Source organism: Acinonyx jubatus, chromosome C1, assembly GCF_027475565.1.
Source record: "Acinonyx jubatus isolate Ajub_Pintada_27869175 chromosome C1, VMU_Ajub_asm_v1.0, whole genome shotgun sequence".
NCBI classification, from domain to species: domain Eukaryota; kingdom Metazoa; phylum Chordata; class Mammalia; order Carnivora; family Felidae; genus Acinonyx; species Acinonyx jubatus.
This window is the reverse complement of record NC_069381.1, coordinates 118,249,730-118,274,824: the sequence shown is the minus strand read 5'-3', so window position 1 is coordinate 118,274,824 and position 25,095 is coordinate 118,249,730. Positions and strand designations below refer to the sequence as shown.

General features: G+C 47.5%; 1 protein-coding gene across 4 annotated transcripts in view; it reads right to left on the bottom strand.

The window, feature by feature from the left end:
• Positions 1 to 25,095, bottom strand: part of CCDC93 (coiled-coil domain containing 93) — a 96,942-nt gene that overhangs the window by 9,591 nt on the left and 62,256 nt on the right. For all 4 annotated transcript variants that reach the window (XM_053214917.1, XM_053214916.1, XM_053214919.1 and 1 more), the window contains 11 exons: positions 24,037 to 24,099; positions 20,464 to 20,537; positions 18,922 to 19,003; positions 18,395 to 18,466; positions 16,812 to 16,865; positions 15,365 to 15,427; positions 12,563 to 12,671; positions 8,779 to 8,861; positions 6,072 to 6,109; positions 4,573 to 4,657; positions 220 to 333 (listed from right to left, as the gene is read on the bottom strand). In XM_053214917.1, coding sequence (XP_053070892.1) covers positions 220 to 333; positions 4,573 to 4,657; positions 6,072 to 6,109; positions 8,779 to 8,861; positions 12,563 to 12,671; positions 15,365 to 15,427; positions 16,812 to 16,865; positions 18,395 to 18,466; positions 18,922 to 19,003; positions 20,464 to 20,537; positions 24,037 to 24,099 — 837 coding nt within the window. The remainder of the gene's footprint in view (positions 1 to 219; positions 334 to 4,572; positions 4,658 to 6,071; positions 6,110 to 8,778; positions 8,862 to 12,562; positions 12,672 to 15,364; positions 15,428 to 16,811; positions 16,866 to 18,394; positions 18,467 to 18,921; positions 19,004 to 20,463; positions 20,538 to 24,036; positions 24,100 to 25,095) is intronic.

Here is a 25,095-nt window from a genome sequence, read left to right as displayed (position 1 = left end):
TCAGAGGAATGAAAATAAAGACATCATTGTCTCTGGAACATTCAATTCGAGACTCAAGATGGGCCCCCGAACTACACAGTCCTGAACCACCTAGATGTCGTGCGTTACTGTTGGGATCACGCTGCCAAGCTGCTATTGCGGACCAGTGGAAAACCAGAGAATCCATTCCCAACGCCCCGCCCCCATAGCCTTACATGCCCTCCCCAACCCTCCTCTTACCTCCTTGAACTCTTTCACAGTCTTGAAGTACAGCCTTTGTTTTTCTAACAGTTCCAAGTACTGGTCATTCAACTGGTCTCTTCTCATTTTGTTCTCTTGCTTTTTCTTTTCCATCTGTTGAAACATTTCAGGAAACGGTGATGAAAAGGCCTATTGTGACCAAGGGCTGCTGGCAGCATCCAAAAGGTGAGTATTACCAACATTTCTGTGGACTTCAGGTACCTTCTATACATTACTTCTGGGATTTATTCTTTGCATGACATTACATAGAGGCTTGTCTACTTCAATTGGCAATTCTCCTGTCATTGGGCACTAACTGTTCCTGTGTGTGTGTGTGTGTGTGTGTGTGTGTGTGTGTGTGTGTGTGATTATAGTTTCACAACAAACAGGTTGGTGGTTCTCAACCATGGGCTATTTTGCCCCCCAAAGGGCATGAGGCGATGTCTGGGGACAGACACCTGTGAGGAAGGGGTGCTGCTAGGAGCCAGTGATGCTGCTAAACATTCTACAACGTACACAACAAGGAGTAGTCATTCCTGGTCCAAAATATTGATTGTGTTGAGCCCGAGAAACTCCTATTTAAATAACTGAGTTCCCTTTTCATTTAGCACAAGTATTTCTCACACTATTGTACAATTCCTACAATTAAAACTATACAATGTTCCTGATCACCCTGCTAACTTCACCCATCTTTCCAGTCACACACAATTAAGGTTGTTTCCAGGATGGTGACCTCATAAATAAAGGCTGGATTTGGGTTAGAGAGACTTTCCTAAGGTACCTAACAGCTTTGTCATTCAACAAATACTGTGTGGACACCCTGGGCACTAAATGCTGTGGTGACGAGGCAATGTCACTGCTCCCACGGAGGGTGCATGCTAGAGGGACTGACACTAACCGAGCACCTTACACAGAGCTCCGCGTGCAAATTCACACCCGTGATCAGTACTGTGAAGAGAATGACAGGGTTGGGAGACAGAGAGGAGCATGCGTGGCATCCTCAGACTGGATGGTCAGGGAGCGCTCTCTGAGGAAGTGACATTTGGGCAGAAAGTTATGGTGGTGAGCTGGTGCCTGGCTGGTGGCAGGTGGTCAAGAGCGCGCTGGATGAATTCACTGGTCTTCTGATGCCCGAACAGCGCTTCTGAGTGACGCGTTGGGAGGGATTACACAGTTGACACAGGGTAACGTCGAACTGGCTGCACCATATTCCGCACTCAGCCCCGTGCCATGCTATGGGCGGATCACGTGGGTGAAGTGTGACCCGGCGCACCCACCCAGCCCTTTCCAACCTTGCTCGGGGGAAGGCCCGCCCCACATGGGCATTCATCTGCCCGGTCTGCTCCTGATCATGTATACAGCTCCTAAGTCTCCTGGTGACCTAATCCTGACACCCTGCTCTCCTCTTTCTATAGGTCTGCACGTGGGCACCTGTCGCATGCCTGCGCCCAGGTCTGGAGTCTGGTAACCCGCCTTCCCCAGTGTGTCCCGTGCTCCCTTCTGGCAGGCTTCCTGATACCATCCAAATGAAAATGGTTCCTGCCACAATCCCCACTGCTCTTACTTGCTGGACCCCAGTTCTCACAGCTGCCAGATACTTTTTCCACTGGGTCCCTACCTCCTAACTAGCACAGCAGGCAGATCGACCCCAGGCCTTTCCTGCCTGCTCTGTCCTCCAGCAGAAAGTCTGGCCATGCCTGACCACGTCCCAGTGATATAAACATGGTCCTATAGGGGTGCCTGGGTGGCTCAGTTGGTTGAGTGTCTAATTTCAGTCAAGTCATGATCTCACAGCCCGTGAGTTCAAGCCCCGCACCAGGCTCTGTACTGACAGCTTAGAGCCTGGAGCCTCCTTCAGATTCTGCATCTCCCTCTCTCTCTGCCCCTCCCTCTCTCTCTGCCCCTCCCTTGCTCATGCTCTGTCTCTCTTTGTCTCAAAAATAAATAAAAACATTAAAAAAAAAAACATGGCCCTATAATCAATTTAATTTCAGTGTACCCAGGACCCCACATGGGAGGTGGTGTAGCAACCCTGAAATGAAATGAGCAATCCTACCCCTGTCACTTGTTGTGTTTCCCTGGGCAGGTTATTTAACCTTTTTGAAAGATAGGTCCCCTAGTTGCAAAATAAGGGTAATATCACCTAGATCACAGGTTTTGTTACCTGTGTATATAGGTATATGTGGGACTAAATATTATATGAATGGCACATCACTTGGTTTACAACAGACATTCAGCAAAGACTCTGTTTTGTCTTTACACTGGATGCCCTAGAGTGCTGGTGGTAAGAAGTGTAAGGGTCCTCTTTGCTCTCAGAATCAGGAGCTGGCTTAGGGCTGAGTTTTATTTTCACACTGTCCTAGCACCCCTAACCCAAACACATGGTTCTCATGCCCTGCTTATCCCCCTTCACACTCTAGGTCAGGAACCCCTTCTTACGCTGAGCACTTGCTCTCAGTATTCCAGAAATCCAGAGACTTCTCCTCAGGATCAGGTCAAAATGCCTGCCAGTATGTGACTATCTCTTTACTCAGGAACCCTTCGATGCACCATAAACACCTTCTCTATCATTTGTAGGCACTGCTGGTCTATGTTCTACTCTGTGTATATTCTGCACCTGCCAGTTCTGTGCCTGGGGACGTCCATGCTCTGGGAGGACACTGACTCCCCTGCCACATACACTCTGAGCAGGTACCGCCATGGATAGGGAGAGCGATGGTTTTTCAAACACATCAAAAGAAATGCATCTGAATGAATGTTGTTCTGCAAAGACAGACTTCTTGATTTGAAGTGCCAGTCAATATGCAAACTTGCCCCAAACCCTCTCTGAGAACTGCCTTTAGAGTCAACTGAATGAAATCATTCACTCAGCAAACAGTTCTTAAAAGCCCACCACGGTCAGGTGCTGTATTCGCCACTGGGGATGCAGACATGAAAAAGAGAGCCCTCTCTGCCCATGGTCCTGACCACCCATCCAGTACGCCACATCTTTACAACTTATCTCCTGGTAAACAGGAAGGGGAAGCCAAAGGAAAAAACCCAATAAATTCCTAGTGTCCTTTCCTACGGACAAGAGCAGCTCCCCAAGGAGGAGCATGGCAAGGGTGGAAAGGTCCACCACGCTGGGATCTGGGTTGTGAAAGGCTTGCACTTAGCTAGATTCTTTGTCCTCCTTCTACGTTACACCCTAGGTCATCAAGGGACTGTCTTGCCTTGGGTATGTGTACATTCTCATGACTGCTTTCATTTTTGTGGCTGAATAGTCTTGCCACTAAGTGATAATTTTATTTTTTGCTCCATTGACATCATTTTATTGAAGTCATTAATGGGGAGATTAATCCTTTCTCTAGGGAAAGGGATATAAAGATATTTTGCCCTTAGTTCATCTCTTGTGAGATGAGATTACAGGCAGCTTGAATGTCTGTTTTTTGTGAGTTCTTATGATGACAAGTCCTACCGGTATCCTTTCCTTCATGTGTTTACATTCTGGCATGGCTCACTGGACCACTTTGCCCCTTGCTCATGAGAGGAGATGACCTAAGTCCCCAGAAGGTTTTACTGCCATGCTTGAGGACCACTCTGGTGTGATCCATGTTTTAAGTGGACCAAAAGTAAGAGATTTGGAACTATTAGTAAGGATTCATCTGGTTATCACAGTAGAAAACTGTAACTACATCTGGTTTCCAGACAGTCATCAAATCTTCCTTACTACTATCAAAATGGCCCAAGTGCACAGCCACAAAGCGATGAAAACCCCATACTGGCCCCAGGCTGAATGATTCTCTGTAACTATCTCTAGAATTCCCACAACACCTATCAATTCCTCTTCTCTCTTCTGATTTCTGAGGCATAATATCCTCTCACTTTAGAATTCAGTTTGACAATTATATGCATTTTTTATAGAGGACTTCTGAAAACTAAAATGCTCTCAAGATCCTAAGAAATGAATCTCTAATGGTAGAATTTCAGGCCAAAGATCCAGTGAAGAAGAGATTCTGGGTAAGAGAGGAAGCCTGCTGGTGAAAGTGGGTTTCCTCATCTATAAAATGGGGGTAATTCTACTTGCTTAAGAAGGCTTTTAGGAGGAATAGCACCACGCTTAGCTCACAGTGGGTATTCAGTCCACAGGAGCCACTGTTAGGAGCTGCCTTGGAACACCAGCTGCCTTTGGAGCTGGCCCTGCCCACTGCAGGGTCAGAGGCATAGTGGGAACCCACTCTGTAGATACTGAAGATGTGTCTTCAGGATCGGGAGCACATCCCCAGGTCAACCAGAAGAGGCTTGCTCTTCCCAGGGCCTTCTCTAAAACCAGTATGAAATCCAGGTTGCATTATAGGAAAAAAGCCATCTGACCTTCATTCTACTTTGCTTAATTCCTTCTACGATCTGTTCCATCTGACGTAAAAACTGGTCCCGGGTAGCAGGGGAGGCCATGGCTCTGAAAGAAAAAATCAGCGGAGTTACGACTCGCACACAGGATGCTGAGGAAGGGGGCGGTGTCAGGGAGTCCTTCCCATACCCAGATGATTCCCCAAGAGGCACCCAGGTCCCCAGCAGTTAAAGATTCTAAACTCTGAGGAAGGCACAAAAATTAGCTTCATCTCTTAACTGAATATTAATCTTTTTTGTCACTTTCTCTACAATTTTCTTAAGTGATAATGTATTTTCTTAAAGTAAAAAAATATATCATTAAAATCAACAAAAACTTTTTTTTTTTTCCAACAAAAACATTTTTTACTTTGACAATGACATGCACTGCCTAGGAAATGGATTCCATTTTGTTTTTAGAAATCTGGGGATTTGCAGGCACTGCTCCAGACTGGCAGACATATTCTGAGATCTTCCTAAAACTGGGGTTGGGAAACCTGGTCCTGTTTCTAAAAGCAGCAGCTAAACCAGTGGCTTTCCTGGTGTCCTTCACTTCCTGTTGTGCACTGGGAATGGCACCAGAAGGGTCAGAGCACACGGACGCAAGGATTGAGAATTTTTCCAAAGGATGGGCTGACAGAGAGCAGAGCTCATCACAAACACACTCCAACACTGCAGCCTCTCCCAATTATCAGGAAATGATGATGAAGGCGCCATTTTTAGAAATGCCACAGGGTTATAACTCGTTAATTGAAGCTGAATCTTACCACCGAACTGTGGGTTTTTTTTTTTTTTTATTTGTTTTTAATTAGAAACGAAGCTTAAAATCTAGAGTTGGTAATTCATTAAGATCTTAGTCACTGGTCAGCTGCCAGGGGATAAGAGAGATTTGTGCTGGAAGCAAAGGAAGGGTGCTTACAGACAGCAAGCACTGGGGCTACCATTGGGCATGCTTAAGGGCTGGTATGACTTGGGTACAGGGAGGCCTTGCCACACAGTTTTTGGAGAAAAAAAATTCTTATCTGAATAAAGTAGTTTAGAAGATGCACATTGACTTAAAAACAAAATCTATCATAAGGTTTTAAAAATCTTTTTAAAAAATCAGATTAGTTCATTATCTAAAATCTTAAAGCATCTCTACGTGCCCCAGAACAAACGGGATCGATCTAATCTTAACAAGACGAAAGTAACATACAAAGAGATTACGGTAGTGAGGCGGTCAAGTTACTTGCAAGTTAGCTTTTTCCAAACCAAGATATTCCTTGGTGTCTTTCAAACTCACTCTAACATCACCGTAGTTCTGCAAGAACGCAGAGACCGCATGAACTGAGACACGCCTGGACTTGGCAGGAGGGGGAAAGTGTAAAAGCCACATGTCTAGCACGGTCTTACTCAGTCACACCCCTGTGAAATCGAAGGTGAGAGGAGTACAAAATGCAGGGGGCACCAAGGTCGTGACGGGAAGGAGGGGGGCTGGTACTTACTGGGAGAAGTTCTCATGAATTGAGTTCAGCAGGCTAATCTGAGGAAGAAAGTGGGGGGCGGGGGGGGGGACTGTAAGCAAAAGGTTGAAAGACCCTGCACCGCCCCCACCACCACAAACGGTTTTGTCTCTGGACACTGCTGCTGAGAGGAACACACCTTGTTTCCGGAAATAAAAGGACATGAGAGGGGTGCCTGAGTGGCTCAGTCGGTTAAGCGTCCGACTTCAGCTCAGGTCATGATCTCCCAGTTCGTGGGTTCGAGCCCCATGTCGGGCTCTGTGCTGACAGCTCGGAGCCTGGTGCCTGCTTCGGAGTCTGTGTCTCCCTCTCTCTCTGCCCCTCCCCCACTCATACTTTGTCTCTCTCTCTCAAAAAATTAAAAAAAAAAAAAAAAGGACATGAGAAAAAGAGCAACACGGTCTCAAGCCCCCCAGTTTTTCCCAGAGCATCTACCTTCCGACAGCCTAGGACTCCGGGAATGCAGGAAGACGGGCCACAGAAGGGCCTAAACTCCGACTGAGAAGACACTAAGCTAACATGAGGGCTCTTCGGGCAGCTACCGCCACAGTCCTTGCTCTCTTGCCAAACACTGTATTTTATTTTCAGGGCTACCAGCTTAGCGGAGGGTCAGTCAGGGTGCACAGCGAGGACACGCCCATCCTGCTGCTCCCCAATGCGGCCAGGTGCTGGGCGGCTCTGAGAGTCTCTGTGGGAATCCATCATTCAAGGCCCCCTTCCCGTGGAGAACACCTTAGCCCACACGCACAGGACCCTCTCTCTGCCCCAATACTGCAGTCCAGAGCAAGCCTCTGAGCTCGGGGTCTAGAACCCTAGATCTTCTTTCTGGCTGTGTTATTAACTCAACTTGTGATTTATTGTACTTGGACTTCAGTTAGTAACACGGAAATGATATTCCTGTCCCTGCGACTCCCCAGGGATGTTTGAAAGCTAAAATAGCACAGGCCTTAATGGATTTGGAATAAAAGGCACAATTTAACCAAATGCAAAGTTCTATGTGAATATGGCTTGAAATTAAAAAGCTTCCAGCCGCCGCATACTCCTAGTTTTTAAAAGAATGGACCAGGGGCACCTGGGTGGCTCAGTTGGGTGAGGGTCTGACTTCAGCTCAGGTCATGATCTCACGGTTCGTGAGTTCAAGCCCCGTATCAGGCTTGCTACTGTCAGCATGGAGCCTACTTCAGATCCTCTGTCTCCCTCTCTCTCTGCACCTCCCCCACTCATGCTCCCTCTCTCAAAAATAAACATGAAAAAAAAGAAAAAAAGAATGGACCAAGTTTAAACACTGCTGTTGGAGGAAGGTGATGGGCTTTCTAAGAAGGCTCTGGCCTGCCCCTCAGTTCGTTGGCAAGTCTTTCCCGCACTAGGTAGAAAGACCCCAAGGCCAAGGTGTGTGGCAGAACTATCTCCCGGGTCTGATGTAAAACCCATCAAATGCACTCTACTCGTACAGTCAAGCATTTCTCAAATGCCTGTTATGTGCCCATCACTATGTACGACCCCCGGACAGAGAAAAAGTGAACTCAATGCCCCTCCCTCAAGAAGCGTCCTCTAGGAAGAGAGAGATTGATCTGGTTTGATTGACAATAGCCAATGAAGGTGGCACTAATTACACATGCCTCCATCTGGGGACAGGAAAAAGACGCAGCTGTAGTATGGCTCTTATTAAAGAGGCAGGGCAGCTTGCAAGGTGACAATGAAATGGAAAAAAATTCTGTTGACCTCGAGGTGAGGCGGTAGGTGGGAACTAACATGCACTGGGACCCACCAGATGTAAGAACTTCAGAGTCATTTCCTGTTTTGTCTCCAACACGATCATATGAAGTGGGCAGCATGGCCCTCTTTATGGGTGAGGAAAATAAGGCCAGACTAAAACCGAAATCTGTTCGACTGGAAAGCGTATGTTCTTTCTGCTCCACTGTGCTGCCACTGCGAAGACCACATTGTTCCTTTTTTTTTTTTTTTTTAAACATAGCTGCACACCCTGCTCTAATCACTTGTCCACTGTGAGGGAGCCCTGAATCCTGAGTGTCAGAGTAATGTGGAGGGGGTGTCTGTGCCCATGGCGAGCCTTTTCACTCCTGTTGGCCCCTGATGATTAAAAAGCTAGATTCCTCGTGTATACTGTAATAAGCCCATCATCCCCATTTTATTTAGCTGATGCTTTTATCTAGCTTTCTTTTTTTTTTTAAAAAAAAAATTTGTTTTTAATGTTTATTTTTGAAAGAGAGAGACACAGAGCATACGTGGAGGAGGGGCAAAGGGAGAAAGGGAGACACAGAATCCCAAGCAGCCTCCAGGCTCTGAGTTGTCAGCACAGAGCCTGATGCAGGGCTCGAACCCACAAACTGTGACATCATGACCTGAGCCAGAGTCCGACGCTTAACCGACTGAGCCACTCAGGCGCCCCCTTTCCTTCCTTTAAAACTCAAATGAAAGTCTCACCGACCCAGGCCCCTCCATGTGAACCCCGTTTCTCACAGGGCACGACAAAACAGCTCGAGCAGTCCCAGGTTGGCACAGGCCACAGGAGCAACAGGTGTCTGTTACTAACTTTGTAACCCAGCACTGGGCATGCGGTGTGTGCCCCTTCTGCTCACACTGACTGCATCCTTCAAACTTCCTGGGGTTGACAGCCCTGGTCTTTGCTTATCTGATTAAGTTACTTTCTTTTTATACAGATTCTTACCTCTTTTTCCAAATAAACCTTTTTATCATCCAGGGTGTTATATAAAGTGAAGAACTGCTTGGTTTCTTTGTGCACAGCCGAAACTGTAGATGCAAAGACATCAGCACACATGTAAGAAAACGGATCAGAACAGCTGTGAGCACCCTCTCCTCCTGGAAGCCCACCCCCAGGACTGCAGCCTGTTGGGGCATCTGTGCGGAAGCCCCAGAGTCGAGCCCGTCCGGAGCTGCTGCAGGCGGATGGTAGCTGGCCGTTGTGACTGGCCCAGCCGGGACGAGGGGCCAGAGGAACCTGTCAGCATGTGGGGTAGGTAGTTTCTCAGGTCAGGGGTCCTGGGGGGACGGTGGCAAGGACGCTTGGTGTGCATGGTGTGGGAGGGCACGCCAGCTCTTCCTGTTTGTGTGGCTTCCTCCCTTCCCACACCCTCAGGAGCAGGAGGCACAGCCTGCTCACTTCTGTAGCCCCATGCTCGGTGCGGGCCCACAGCAGGTCCTCCAGAATACCTACTGGGTGAACGACGTGCCTGACCTAGGGCACAGTACGTGCCAGTAAGAGTGCCTTTTCTGCCCATTTGTGGGCTCATGACTAAGGGGTGGGGAGGTCTTATTTACCAGGCTCCCAACATCCTTTCCTACAAAATTCCTCTGCATCTCTGCCCACCTCTCCATCTTTACTCTTCCTGATAGAATGACTTAGGAGGCAAGCACCAAATTCCAGGACTAGGAGTGGGCCGTATTCACTAGAGGACGAGGTCACTGGGGAGGCTAGTGGGGTGGAGGGGGTGGGGACGGTTCCTGCCCCAGTTCCTCCTCCTGTTCGGTGGCTGAGTGCTTGGGCGGTCCCCCCATGTGGCTCTGAGCCTAAATGCCTTCCTCATTGCTCTGAGTTTTGTCTCTAGCAGGAGACAAAATCCCAAGACCTGGATTCACAATCAGCCTTTGGGCCTAAACTGAGCCCTGCAATTTAGCCATAGCCAAAGATTCTGATGTCTAAGATTCTGATCAGGTAACTGGCCAGATGACAGCAGGGTCTGGTTTCCCAGTTGCTCCCTGAACACAGGTTCCCTCTGGAGCAGCATGACTGGGGGAGGGGAGAGAGAGGCAGAGCAGGCTGGTGGGCACTTGTGGTTTCCTTGGGCAACTGCCACTAACACTGAAACCAGATTCTTTAAGCCACTCAGCCAACTTTTAACTTTATTACCCAGTGATAGCTGTCTCTCCCCCAAGCTGTGCAGCCCAAAGATGGGTGGGGGCTGGCTATATTGCCATACATAACTGGAAACAGAAGTTAATAATCTGATACAAGTATTTTGAGGCAGTAGTTAAAAATGTTTCCAACATAGAAATGTCTAATTTGCATAAAAATCATTACATGAACTACTCAGTATAAAGTAGCATTCCTGCTAAGAGCTTTAGAACAGGGGATTTTAAGCCTGGCTGAAACACAGAATAGCCTGGGGAGCTTTTAAAATCTCCTGACCAGGGGCGCCTGGGTGGCTCAGTCGGTTAAGCGTCCAACTTCGGCTCAGGTCATGATCTGGCAGTCTGTGAGTTCGAGCTGTGCTGACAGCTCAGAGCCTGGAGCCTGTTTCAGATTCTGTGTCTCCCTCTCTCTCTGACCCTCCCCCATTCATGCTCTATCTCTCCCTGTCTCAAAAATAAATAAACGTTAAAAAATAAATAAATAAATAAATAAATAAATAAATAAATAAATAAATAAAATCTTCTGACCAATTAAGTGAGATTTTTCTGGAGGCAGGGCCGGGTGATTAGAATGGATAGTCAAAGTTGAAAATCGCTGCCATCTATCAATCAATCAACTTTTAGCTTTGCTGCTCAGGGATGTGCCTGTCACCTTTCCTCTATTCAGATCAGAGACTGGGTTGAGGCTGTGGATATTTGACAATGATAAATACTAATGATGGAAATGATACAGATATTTTGATGCAACTGCTTGGAAATGTTTTTGGTGTAAAAATGTCCTATCAAAAGGGCTTTAACAAGTGTCAAATTTACTCTGAAATACACTGATGCAAGGTATTATTGAATATTATTATTGTTCAAAGCTGGAAAGTAGGCAGAGATAGAGAATTAAAGGGGAAAGATTTAACTATGAGTGTTGCTGTCTGCCTCTGACCAGCTGAAGCATGGTTGAGGACCACAGAAAACATCAGGATGGGGGCAGGTGTGAAAAAAAGCGTAACCCTCACTCAAGCAAAGACACTGCTTTGGCTGGGACCAGCACGGATGTTTGAAAGGCCAGGACCCCAAGGTGATGTCTGAGGTAGGTTTTGGAAGAAGAAATGGTGCCAGCCAAGTGGGAGCTGCAGGACAGTGGCGTTGTGGACTTGGGGACCAGCTCAGAGGCCAAAACGCAGACACCCTCGTGAGAGGGGTGAGACACTGAGGGGCTGCAGGGGAAGCTGGCTGGCAGCTGGCCCACCTGATGCAAGACTCTGACCAGTGCATTTAGGATTCTGAAGATCATCTGACAAGTTACGGGGAGCTGTTGGATATTACAGCCTTTAAAGTGAGAGCGTAAAATGGTCCAACTTCCGTTTGAGTTAAGACCTGTCACACAAGAGTGCAGACGCTGGGCAGTGCTGAGAAGGTGGCTATGGCAGTGGCTCAGAAGAAACAGACTTGACTGTTTCTTGGAAGCAGAACCAGAAGGGCAGCGGAGTCAGAGACTAAGGGGCTGGGGGTACAGGCTGGCTAGACAGTGATCCCAGTGAGCAGAAGGGGAAATGGGGTAGGGAGGCTGAATTCGGTTCTGTATCTGTTGAGCTGGAAGTATCCAGGGCATATGCATGACTGGGGACCTAGAAGAAGGGGTGATGGTCCAGGACCCATTTACAGACTAGATCTGAGTTGGGTCTGACAGAGCTGAGAAGGAGTCCCAGGCACAGGTAACAAGAGGAGTCAAGGCCCAAGATGTATGTCAAAGTGCATGGTGTGTTGAGGGGTAGTGTGTGGGCAATGGAAGCCAGAATGTGAACCTAGAGAAGGAAAAGGGGGCCTCCAGGCAGCCACTTAGACTGAGAAGGATCTGGAGATAATATGGAGAGATGCTGTCCTCAGTAGGCCGGCCTGGGGAGCTCCTGAAGACTGGTCAGCAGAGAGAGAAGTGACATGACAGACAGGTGGGTGAGGAACTCAAGGAAGGGTATACAGACCAGCTAGTGGTCGTTCAGCTGAGCTACGACACAAGTCAGAATGGCTATCGCAGTGGGAGAGAGGCAATGACAATTTGAGGGCCACCCTGGACCTGACGAGCTGTGCTCGCTGATTCAGGCTGAGGGACACCCAGTCCTAGATTACTGGGTGAACACAATGCTGTCAAAATCAAGGACCACATAGGCAAGAAAGTTTGTAGAGAAGAACAATGAGTGAGGATTCATCCAGAAATGCTATATTGTGGGGTGCTGATTGTCCCGTGTGAAGCTGGAAAGCGGATGGGGAGCTCAGTGGAGCCAGATGGCTGACCAGGAGGAGGGCAGGTTTGAAACATCATGCTAAGAGCTCAATTAGCTCAATCTGTCCACAGAGAGGGCAGCAGAGGGGGCACAGAGAGGGCAGCAGAGCCCCCCAGTGCTGCTCCCGGGGTTAAGGGTCACTCAGCAGTGAGCTTTGTGGAATGAGCGCCCAGTGGGCCTGGTGACGACACGGAGCCCCTTCTGGTGGTGGCTTTCACGGACTGCGCTGTGATGCACACTGCACCATGCTCCCGCAGGACAGGACCCTCGCCTCCTGAGCCTCCCACCACCAGGAGTGTTTGCACCTACTCTGGCGGTAGAGTTCAATAAATCTCTTCTGATACTGTATTAGCTCGGCTCGGCTGGGAACTTCATCAATCTTGCGATGCAAAATCGCTATTTCTCGATTTCTTCGAGCCTAAAGGCAAAAGGGAGGAGGAGACAGTACTATTTGGTAAAAGGTCTTACATGCTCTCTGCCCCCATCTCCTTCTGAGCACAGCCACACACCCGAAAATCTGCTGTGGCCTGAGGCCCCCATCTCAGATTCTGACGGACTCTCCTCCACTTTGCAACACACGGAGGTGTGCGTAGCTATGAACTAGAACCAGAGAAGGCACGATGTTAATGGGTTGGCAAGGAAAATCTTGAGTAGTTAAGGCTTTTGTGGAGAGCCCTCAGCCGTCCCTCCAGGCCCCAAAAGTCTCTAGAGTAGTGGATTCCACCACCACCAGGTGCGGAACAGGTACGGAAAGGAAGGCCTCCCAGGTGATGAGGAACTGCCTCCATATGGATGCCAAATTCCTCAGCCTGTTGATAAGCTCCTCCAATACCTTTCTAGAATTTTCTCCCTACCATGGATTCGGGGTACGTTAGCCAAACTGGCCGCTGACTGTACCTGGGGAGGCACAGCGGTGCTCTGTGGCTCAGGGAGGGTTTAGGCTCCCGAGGCCTGGCAGGCAGTACCAGCGGGAAGTGGCTGGGTTCCCACACTGCTCCCCACTCCCACTCATGGTCCAGTACTAACAGGCTCTTGGCACTGCCCTTCTTCTGTGCCACCCCATCTCTCCCTGGCCCACCCTGCTCACGACAGCACGTGTGTGTCTCAAAGAACTGGGGGAATACAAACCTCTGGGAGCGAAGCTCACCAGCAGCTCTGGAGACCACACCCAAAGTTGGGTCTCTGAGGCTCTGGTCAGAGGCAAAAATGTGCTTCTATTGGCCAAGGCTACCCTGCCCTCTGGGTGCTCAGGCTCTGACTCTTACGTCCCTAACCCCTTTCCCCCTTCTCCCCCGCCAGGAATCTTAAGATACAATTATTCACTGTTTTAATACATCTTTAACCTTTCCCTTTCTACTGGCTCCTTCTCACCAGCATTTAGACAGGCTACAGTCCCTCATCCCTCAAAAGCCCTTCCCTAAGCTCTGATCACCTTTCAGCCCTCAGCCTCCTTCTTCTGCAACAATAGCCCACCTTCCCTAGCCTCTCGGTGTCTCTTGCTGCCCCCACGCCCTGTGGTCATCCTCACGGCAGCTGGCTTCTCCAGACTCCCACTGTACTGCTCTCACCAAGGTCACCACAGGCCTCCTCTGGGAGACAGCTCATGGACAACCATCAGCTTCCAGCTTTCTTGATTTCTAGCAAAATTCACTATTCTCTCTGCCGAGCCCCCTGCTCAGCTTCTGCAAGCCCCTGCACTTGCCCATCTGGCTTCCCTCCCTCCTGGGTTCCTCCTTTCCCTCTGCCTGTCCCCACACAGGGTTTGCCCCATTTCCACAGCTTTGGTTATCACCTACACAGCGCCAACATCCAAATCTCCAGCCCAGACTATTCTGAGCATCAGACCTGACATCCAATCATTTCTTGGACATTTCTACTTGGTCCAGTGCCCCAACTTTTAAAGGTCGTTAACACTCCTATACACACACGCCCTGAAGCCTATTCCTTTTGTTAATGTTTTCACTCAGTGAATAACACAAGTATCCACCCTACAGCCTGAGTCAGAAATTCAAGTACCATCCATGACTCCTCTGTTTCTCTGACCCAATTGATGCTAGGTCCTATCAGATACAGCTCCTCAGTCTTTCCTGTGCCAGGTCATTTCTGCCCATCCCCATGGCCCCTGCTCTGGCTCAGCCCCTCAGCAGGACTATGGTAGCTTCCCTTTAGCCAGTTTGAAGCTGCCCACAATAGGCAGTTTGCATATAAACACCCTCGTACTTTGATGTATATGCACATATCTTGGTTCTCAAACAGCCAGCCAGCTCCCAGAAGACTGGGACCTGGCATCCCATTTACTATTCCTGGGACCTAAGGCAACCCTGAATATACTGTAAGCACACAGTCACAAATTTTCAAGTATGCAGCTGTGTTTTCCTGATTTTATTTAATTCTGTTTCTTTAAAGATTAGCAGTGTCCTTGTATCAAGGATGAATTTGACATATCCAAATTTCACCAAATAGCTCAGCAAAAGAAGCAACAGCCAGAGACAGGAGAAATGAGGGCTCACCAGCCCCGGCAGCCCTTTGGCCATTCCCATCAGAGCCTGGCTTTCTCTTCCCAGGGAACGGGAAGTAGGCCCAAGCCAAAGTACAACAGAAGTTAAGTCTTGGCTTCTGAGCTTCCGTGAGTCAGATCCTGGCAATGTAAGGGATTTTACCACGCAATTTTGACATTATGTCCATTTATCTTTGGGACCAACTCTAAAACCTACTTCCCCCATATTTAATGGCTTTCTTACAAACCTCCAAGGTTATCAAACAAGACAGCCAAAATGGGCACTGTACGAGAGCACTAGAACTTGAATGCCGGCTCTGGCACTCACCAGCTGCTTGACTCTGGACAAGCGCGGAATGGATCTGAGTCAGCTTCTTCATACAGAAAATGGGGCTAAAACCTACTCTCCACCCCGGGTCAGGATCAATGAACATGAAGGAAAGTAACACACTGACGTGAGGTGTTATTGTTATCTTAAACCACGTAGTTACCCTGCAGAAGGCAGCCTCAGTACCAACCTCGTTTTTAGATACTGACAATTCCTAGTTCTGCTACAGGACATTCATACCTAGTTAGGTATATTTATCTATCTTGTTGTTCGTGCTTTCACTTACCTGTAGTAAACGGATCTTGTAAAGTTTCTCTTTCTCCATATTATACCGTTTGTCTAGGTCTTCCTAAAAATTGGAAAAGGACACAACCATCTAAGAGCAGGAAACTTTGATTCTTCAATGAAGTCTTTTGAAAGTGAAATTTTTTTTTTTTTTTTTTTAGAGAGAGCGTGAGTAGGGGAAGGGGCAGAGGGGGAGAGGAGAGAGAGGGAGAGAGAGAGACAGAGAATCTTCAGCAGATCCACACTCAGTGCAGACCTTGATGCTGGGCTCGATCCCATGAGTCAGGTTAGGATCATGACCTGAGCCAAAATTAAGAGTCAGACGTCCAACAAAACCACCCAGATACCCCTGAAATTGAATATTTTTGTCACATCTTTCCATTCTGAGGCCCCAAATGTCTTTTCTCCAATGGCTGAGTTTAGGGTCTGGGTCCCTGTGTTATGTAAGACCCTTGAGGCTCTTTCACATCACTTTATTACAATTCTTCCTTCTTCTGGGGTCTAGGTGAAATCTAGTGTTCTTAAGTGGAGTATCCCCCAAATTTATGCCTGCCACCAAAATCTACAATGATAAGGAAGTAATTATTAAAGAATCTCTTGTTCTAGGTATCTGCGTTTACAGTGACGCTGGATTTGCTTTCTACGTTTCTACTTAGAGCTACACTATCCAACATGAGAGCCACTAGCTACATGTGGCTGTTTAAATTTACTTTAACTGAAATTTTAAAAATATTCAGTTTCTCAATTACGACAGCCACGCTTCCAGTGCTCAGGGGCCACACAAGGAGCTAGTGGCTGTCAGAGTGAACAGTGTGGACACAGAACATGGTCATCACTGCACAGCGTTCTTTTGGACAGCACTGAATTACAAGAAACTGGTTTAACTGGTTTAACAACCTGTGGGCCAAATTCACCTCTCTGCCTATTTTTGTAAATAAAGTTTTATAGGAACAAAGCCATGTCCTTTCATTTACATACGGACCGTGGCTTCGGATGGCTTCGGGTAGCGGAGTTGGCACACAAAGCTGAAGCTATTTCCTGTTGGGTCCCTTAGGGTGTGCTGACCTTGGAATGTAGTACCATAGGGACAGTTTCCTCGCTCTGCATCACCCCTACCCCTCCAAGCCTGTGGGTTGGGACCAGCAGGTGTGGCCAGGGCAGGCCTCTCGCCTTCTCAGCTGGGACACCAGAGCAAACACAGAACGCCTGAACAAAGTCTGGGAGAAAACCCCCCAGAATGGCGGCCTTCAGGGCGATCACTGGTTAGACCCTGCTTCCGTCTGAGGGGCCAGGTGTGTGAAATGGGGCAATGCCCCTGAGAGCCCACACACGAAGACGTGGTCATAGTGAAAATTAAAGCAGGTGTGAAAACTGTCAGGGGAAGGTACAATGCTGGCGGCCACTCCCGGGGAGGGCAATGGCAGTCCTGAGACTGGGTACGTACTTACATTATGAGTCATCACAGGGGTTAGGGCACCATGTGGATCTCCAGAAGACAGGGTCTGAAATGATGAAAAGTAATGAACAGCCTTCCTGAGTAAGAGGTATGGAACAGAAGCTGAGGGTCTAGATGTAGGAAGGGGTGGGGGACAGTTCATGGACCATGCCTATGGGCCCCAGATTTTAAATTGTTCTTACATGTGTGTCACAACAAACAAACTGCAACTGTCTTTGAATGTAATAATCCCTCCAACAAGATGTGATTGCTAAGAAGAGAAATATGATCTTGAAAGTCTGATTTATGCAAACTCAGTGGCTGAGCTGACGATTTGAGCCTCAAAGTTTTAGAAAAACCAGAGAGGCTGGCTGTGCGATGAAGGTTCCAGAACACTGCTGCACTGCACGGTCAGATTCTGCTACTCTCCCGTGCCAGTCCCATCCTGCCAGCATGGAGACACCTCCAAGACATACATCCTGCACAGCCAGGAGCACGGTCCCTGAGCTAGGGTACATGGACTGGTGCTGGGTGGCTTGAACCAGCCTCTTCTCCTCCTTGAGCTTTGAGCTGCCTGAACTGGATCTAAAGGGAGAGGGTGCAGTCAATGGGCTCTGAGACAACCAGCTCCTGTGTCTTGCATCGTAAGCACTTGGGGCCTCAGGGGAAGAGCTTAGAACGAAGTGTGACAAGGAAAAACAAAACCAGTAATCCCTAGTCTTACTTGGTGAGAGACACAAACTTTTTCTCTGGCCTGTGTTTTCACTTAAAAAAAAATTATTTTTTAAGTTTATTTATTTATTTTCTTTATTTTTGAGAGAGACTGAGAGCGAGCAGGGGAGGGGCAGAGAGAGAGGAAGACAGAATCCCAAGCAGGCTCCACGCTGACAACGCAGAGCCCGATGTGGGGCTCGGACTCACAAACTGTGAGATCTTGACCTGAGCCAACATTAAGAGTCAGACGCTTAACCAACTGAGCCACCCAGCTGCCCCTAACTTAACTTTCAGCGGAAATTCCCACTGGCTCCCCAGAAGAGCAAGTCCTGTGTCCTGAGAGCCAGCTACATCCAAACAAACATCACAGAATCCAGAATTAAAACGTCAACTGCGGAAACATCAATGACTTTCAAGAAGAGCAAGTCCTGTGTCCTGAGAGCCAGCTGGTGACATCCAGCAATGCTCCAGTCATGCTGGAGCTCTAACACTACGCCTTGTTCCTTGCTTACTGCTGCCTTTTAGGGGCAGGGCATGTCTCCAGGCAGCAGCGGAGGATGAAGTGAGTAAACTGGTACAAAATTTAGAGAACAGGTTGCTCTTTGAAGAAGGTTCCTAGAAACACCCCTTCCCTAAGTGGAGGGGGAGCCAGACCAGAGGGTAAATGAGAGGGATGGAAATCTAAGGAGAGGGATGGAAATCTAAGAAAATTCTGTGATGAAAACAGTGGAGAAGCATGTGTTCAGAGGACCAGGTTGAGGGAAACTGGTCAGTCCTTTTTAGCATCAGACTTTTTGCCGGTCAGTCCTCCAGAAATCCTCCCGCTGATAAGTCACAACAGCACCTAACAGTCTTGAGGACTCCCTCCGAGCCTGTATTTACCTTTTCATCTCCAGCTGGCACTCTCTCGGCTTTCAGGTTTTCGATTTCCTGCTGCAGCCGTGTCATCTCCTCCTTTAAAGGCGATATGAACATTTACAAAATGCAGACAAGCTGGCGAATGGACTTGTGCCCGCACCGCCCCTCTAGTGACCACCAGGAGTGAGGACTTATCACAGGACCCCCAGACATTCCAGGTTTACAGGACAGGCCTGGGTTCACGTGATGTTATTCTTTCACACTTTATAAGACTTCTAAATATACATATAAATTAGAACACAGTGTTTGTTAGGCTGTGCTCTCAGTTTGGGGGTTTGACACACACAGTGACCTATGTGACTCACTTCCAGTCTCCTCAGAGTGGCGGGTACCCACCATAGGGCCCCGTTCATCTTACACAACTGACACAGAACTGCTCCATGAATCTATGTTTTCGACTGCACTGGAGTCGGATGCCACAACAGCACAAGGGGTGGTGACATTTCACAAGAGTCCTGGTTCAAGATCTGCTCACATCAAGCAACACTTACTCGACAATGTGCTTTAAACTCCTGTTCCTGACTTTTCAGGTTTTCATTCATGGCTACAAGTGCTCTCAGGTTCTGCAGGATGCTGAAGAGAAAAGACCAAACAATGACATATGGAAAGCTATTATGATTTTATGAATCACACCTAAAACCAAGTCCCCAGCTAAAGAGAAACTCCCTTTTAAATTTCCTTTGTCTCTCTCCAGAGTGTCTAATGGGTTCTCCACAAATGATAATGACTCCCATTTAACTGACATTATCATTCATTTATATACTCAAGTCCATCAGGCCACATCCAAACAAACATCACAGAATCTAGAATTAAAATGTCAACTGCAGAAACATCAATGAGTTTCAAGAATACTGCATCTACTTGTACCAATTACTCAACAGTATTCAGAGCATAGACGCCATCACACAGTTTTTAATTTCCACGCAAAGGAGACAAATTACTTACGGTCATTAGAAGAATTAATTTGAAAATAAAAATGTCAAGTATCTGACAATACTTTGCTCCATATCATGAAAGAAGCGTTGCTAATTATAAAGCCAAGTAATCTGTGCCTTCTTTGCTAAAAATGTCCTTCAAATCTGGGACTGCTCAATCTGTGCCTGAAGCTTTTTATGATTTACAGTATCATTCAGGGAGATTTTACCTGGCACCTAAACACTTTGGTGCCAAAAAAGTCAAATGTCAGTGTGTCTTACACTTTATTTAAATTGTTTAAAGACAATTAAAAAAACTAATAAAAATGAAGGAAAAAAACCAGCATCTATTCTTTGAGTAAAAAAAAAAAAAAAAAAGACTGCACCTTGAATCCCAAGGATGCAGGGCTGGAATGCTGCCGGTAAAAAACTGGTAACAAGGGTTGACTCCAAGGAGAAGAACTGGGTGGCTGGGGACACGGGTGAGAGGGAGACTTTCACCACATGCCATTTTGTTCTGTGAACGGATTATTTGGTTTTTAAAACCAGAAAAACAAAGGTGGCGCTTGGTTGGCTCAGTCGGTTGAGCATCCAGCTCTTGATTTCAGCTCAGGTCATGATCCCAGGGTCCTGGGATCGAGCCCCAGGTAGGGTTCTGTGCTGAGTGTGAAGCCGGCTTAAGATTCTCTCTCCCCCACCACCGCCCCCCCCACCCCCGCCCATCTCTCCCGCTTGCACATGCTCTCTCTCTGAAATAAAAAACTGTATGAAAATTAAAAAACCAGAAAAACAAAAAAGCAAAAGCAAAACGAAAAGTGTGTTGCTTCTGCTCCCAACAGGAATTAGGAGAACGAGGTGGCCAACTCAGTACGGCCCAAGCCTCTCAGCTCGTGCCGGAGCAATGGGGAGTCACCACATTCTGCATGGGGCATGTGAACTGAACCGACCCGCATGGGGCCAGACCCTCAGCTCCTCAGTCCTGTGTTCAAACAAAATAAGCCACCAGGCACTGTGGCAGAGTCAGTTTCTTCAAAGGGAACACCAGGAAAAAGGGAAAGTAAACACCAGGCAGAGTCACTTTCTTCAAAGGGAAAGTAAACACACGTGGAAACGTCTTACTTTGGATCAGCTTTCGATTCTATCTTCTCCAGGGCTGCTTGCTCCTTGTCCAGTCTCTCACTGTAGCTCTTCAACTGTGAGACAGAAAAGAGGCGTGGCTGCTAGACACTTGGGGGGGACAGGAGAGTGAGCGCGTGCATCCTCCCCCCCCCCCGGGCTCACATCTGTCCCCCACTTCTGACAGCTGGCCAAGCCCAGTGGACCCAGATGTACACGGAAAAAACAGGTGCACAAGAGAAACAGGACGGGGGTGGAGAGGATAACATGGTCAAAACCAGACCCATTGGGACACATTCTGTTGGTGAAGGAAATCTTGGCAATAACTTTAAATCACAGCAGCACACGGATGGAAAGCCAGAGTAAGGCCGACGGCAGGTGCCTTTCAGTAGGTCGGTATGAAGAGGGAAGTAAAATAGGCTATGAGAGACAGACCTGGCTTAAATTCCACAACACCAATGTCATGGCTATCAGCAGGGGTAGGGTTAAATCTATCTTCTTGAGTAATTTCACTTTCTTTTTCTGAGTCAGAGTGAGGATTTAAAAAAAGAAATTTTAAAGAAACTCAGATTTCCATTTATGCGGTCTACACGTATACAATAGAATACAAAGGTGCTAAAAAGAGTAAGAAAAAAGCATCTCTTTTATGACGACCTCTAGCATCTACTGTTAGTTGGAAGAAAATGACGTACAAAATGTTGATTCCCATGTGTTTCCAATGTGTATAAAGGAATGTATATATCGAATGTGTACATGTATAAAAGGATATACGCATGAAGTATTTGTAAAAAGATTCACAAGAAACTGGTGATCCTCTGGAGAGGGTAACTATATGGCTGGGTTACAGTGATACAACTATTATACTTTTTGAATTTTGAACTGTGTGAATGTGTTACCTACTCAAAACAACAAGATAAAAAGTTCTAAGGATACTAGTTGAAAACGGAAGACCAAGCACAAGTTGCAAAAAGCCCTTCTTGCCAAAGTCCTAAGAAAAACAGACGATTATGTTTAAACATGCGAGCAGGTACTGCAGGGACAAGAAGACGGCTGCTGGAAAGGTGGGGCTGAGGAGGCCTGCTGGGTGGGATCAGCAGACACAGGAAGGATGGTCTGCAGGGCTGGCATCGCAGTAGGAGAGCCAGCTGCGCTAAGCAGTGAAGCCTGGCTCCCCTAACGATGAGCTGGAGCTCAAGCCTCAGAGGCAGGCGGGCTCCCAGAATCCGTAATGCCCAGGAGAAAGGTGGAGTGCCCCCCCAAATCACATACTACCGGCTGATCTCACCCAGCAGTAGGACCCACCCTTCTAGAACAATCACGGAAAGCAAAGCAGGCTTCATAAAATGGATACAGAATCCACACAGCCGGTAATAGGAAGTTTCAGAACCAAAGATAAGCATACCACCAAGAATTACCCAACATGTAAGACAGAACCACAAATGAGAAAAATAAAACTGAACAAATCAATTTTGATCTGAAGAAATTGTTTATAGATCAAGAAAAACTTTCGACATGATGGATGCCCTTAGAGAGGTGGGAGAGAATACTGCACATACTACAAAGAAGAAACCTCACACGTAGGAAATTAAAGCTGCGACTGCTGAAATTAAAACATGGACAGGCCAGAACCCGGCGGCCTGGTGATGCAGGAGCACGTAGCCTCCCCACAGGTGTCATGGGCTGTTGTCTGTCCTTGACCTTCCCTGCCATCTCTACTTTACTAAATTTACTGGAAAGACAGGTCTCCCCAGGTTTTCAGTGCCACCAGGTTATCCTGGAAGGGCAGGTTTTGCTGAAAAGGTGAGAGGGGTCAGAATGCTCGTTTTGCCCAATCCTTGACTTGAACAGATAAGGAGGCAGAGGCCCAAAGGTGAAGTTCATTGCTTGCTCAGGGGTCTGGTCTTCAGGACTCTGACCAGCCAGGCTTCTTCAGAAGTTGCTGAATGCTAGGTTTTATACGGCTTCCCATTTTCCTAGACGGGACTTAGTTTGACCGCCCCACGAGAGAGCGAGCTCTCAGCAAGGTCTTTGGTGCCCGACAGCCAGCACTGGAATCCCGGCACCCTCGGTGTAGCTGTAAAGTCCCCAGCTACACGACAGGGATGAAAACAGTGCTGCTAGTGTTGTTACAGACAGTCCACGGACTGATACAGGTGAGGGGCCCAGAGCACAGCCAGCACATCCTGATGGTGGCTGCTATTATTACCTGAGGATAAGAGGCGATCTCCTATCACTGACTTAAATCACTTCCTCTACGTCCCAGCACATGGAGCTCAGCAAATACCTGATTTAGTGTTTAGTACAAAGAAATGCCTTTAGAGCCACTTGGGATTGATACCCTAAGACATACAAGTGTCTTAGGAAATTGATATCAAGATCCTTTGCCTTTAATCTCTCCCAGATGGTTATACAAAAACTGATCCATGACTTGGCAAACTTCACGCCAGAGACTCTGTGGCAGTAACATTTAGACAGCAGCAGGGGCTCTGCCCCAGGAGTCTGCCATCCAGCCCATAGGAAGGTAGTCGCAGAGCAGTGTGAAGAAAGCGCATCTGTCCAAATGCGACACAGGCTTCTCTGGGAAGCATGACAAAAAACCTCATTCTGCCGTTCTTTTGCCTGCCCTTTTCAAACGTTCTGACAATAACTGAAAAGACTGGCCCAGGTCAGAATTAAAAAGTTTTGTCAGGTTGACAGCAAGGCAGTGAGCTGAGTGCTACATATAGCTATAGAAATAAGAATTTGAAATGGGCACGTTTCGTGTGAAATTACAAAAAAGGGAGGGGGGCACTGCCTTAGTGTCAGAGAGGTTGTTAAGACCAGTCCTGCTTCCATGTGGTTCGGAAAGTACTAGGTGGGGCCCCTGTAGGAGGCCCCTGTAGAGTGTGGCTATCGCTCTGGCACCAAAATCACCATGAGGAGAGCTTTTCCGATCCAGAGGAGGATAGCTCTCTATGGAAACACGAGGGACAGAAATATGTAAACTCCTCTCGTGACAGGGCTGGCATCAGAAGCATTTGTTTTCCTGGCCTAGTCTCCCAGGCCATCACAAGTAGTAGGTGAGCCACACTGTAAACGCCCATGTGAGATGGCAGACTCCAAACCTGGGGTAGAAAACGCATCATGTGCTTCGAAATATACCCACCGCCCCCCTGCCCCCCCATTCGGCCCGGAAGATAACCAGCAATGCTGAACAACAAATTACAGCCTTCTGTAGTTCTCTCATCTTATGAAAAGAAGCCTTCTTGTTCTTAAGGAATTCAGTACTTTGAAGCTATTCTACAATCTGTGGGCCTGTAGAGGAGCCGGGCCCACTTACTGGGCACGGCCCCCCCAAATTCTACGTGGCCTGTGCCCTGCTGACTGGGCTGGCCTTCCTCGGGAAGCCTTTCCCGATGCTTCACAGCCCATGACAGTGTGGATAAACTGGCTGCAGGGGTCATACTGTGAGCTGGTCCCATGTCCCCAGACGGCCCTGAGCCCTGAGAAGTGGACAGTGATGCCTCCCCACAGACTGATGATACAAGGCATTCCATTAGGGGTGCAGGCCAAAAGCAGCTCTGCAGATCTACTCACCTCTGTCAGAGTTTTCTTGGTTTCATCATATCTGGCTTGTAGGCTGGTGTGACTTGCCTGCAGCTATAAAACAAAGAGGAGATACCTGATCTCATTCGATCCTTACAGCAGCACAGCTATGGGTGGATCCCTGTCTCACACACGGGAAAATGGAAACTCAGAAGACACTTAAACTGAGCGAATGTGGGAATTTTAGAATGGCTGTCAACAAGTGAAGAAAAAAATTCATATAATTAGCACCAACTACATGTCAGGTGATATGCTAGATATTCTGCGTAAGTTCTATCATTGAATCCTTAAATTCAACGGAAGAAGACATTATTCTTACTTTATTTTTTTAATGTTTACTTATTTATTTTGAGAGGGCAGAGAGAGAGACACAGACAGACGGAGAGAGAGGGAAAGACAGAGGGAGAGAGAATCCCAAGCAAGCTCTGTGCTGTCAGTGCAGAGCCTGGCAAGGGGCTTGATCTAAGGAACTGTGAAATAACGACCCGAGCCTAAATCAAGAGTTGGAGGCTTAACCAACAGAGCCACCCAGGCGCTCTGACATTATTCTTATTTTACAGATGAGGAAATAAAGGCTCAGAGGGGTTAAGTTACTTGATGGCAAGTTTCACAGCTATTAACTGATAAGGCCAGGATTCAAATTCAGGTCTGATGTTTGTTTGTCTACACTCAGTTTGGTTAACCAACCAGCGTGCCCATTCACAGAATACAAACTGCATTTCAGCACTCAGGATTCTAGCACAGACTATGACAGGCTGGCAAACAATCTCAGATAGAAGAAAGAATTCAGGACTTCCAACGCTAAGAGAAAGAAAATGAATTACCTTTACTGTTCAAAGTTACATAATTGTAAACGTACATCTGCAAAATGTCATGTCGCTTTTCCTCACTAAAAGGTATATCTTGTGCTGTCTGTGAACTTTCAGAAATCTGAAAACGTTCACCAAAAGTCCAGAGCCACTCTGAAAAGGGGAAGTGGCAGAAAATGATATCGGGCTCTTTGGCTGTTACCTGAGTACATATTAACAATGAGAAATTTTACTCTGAGTC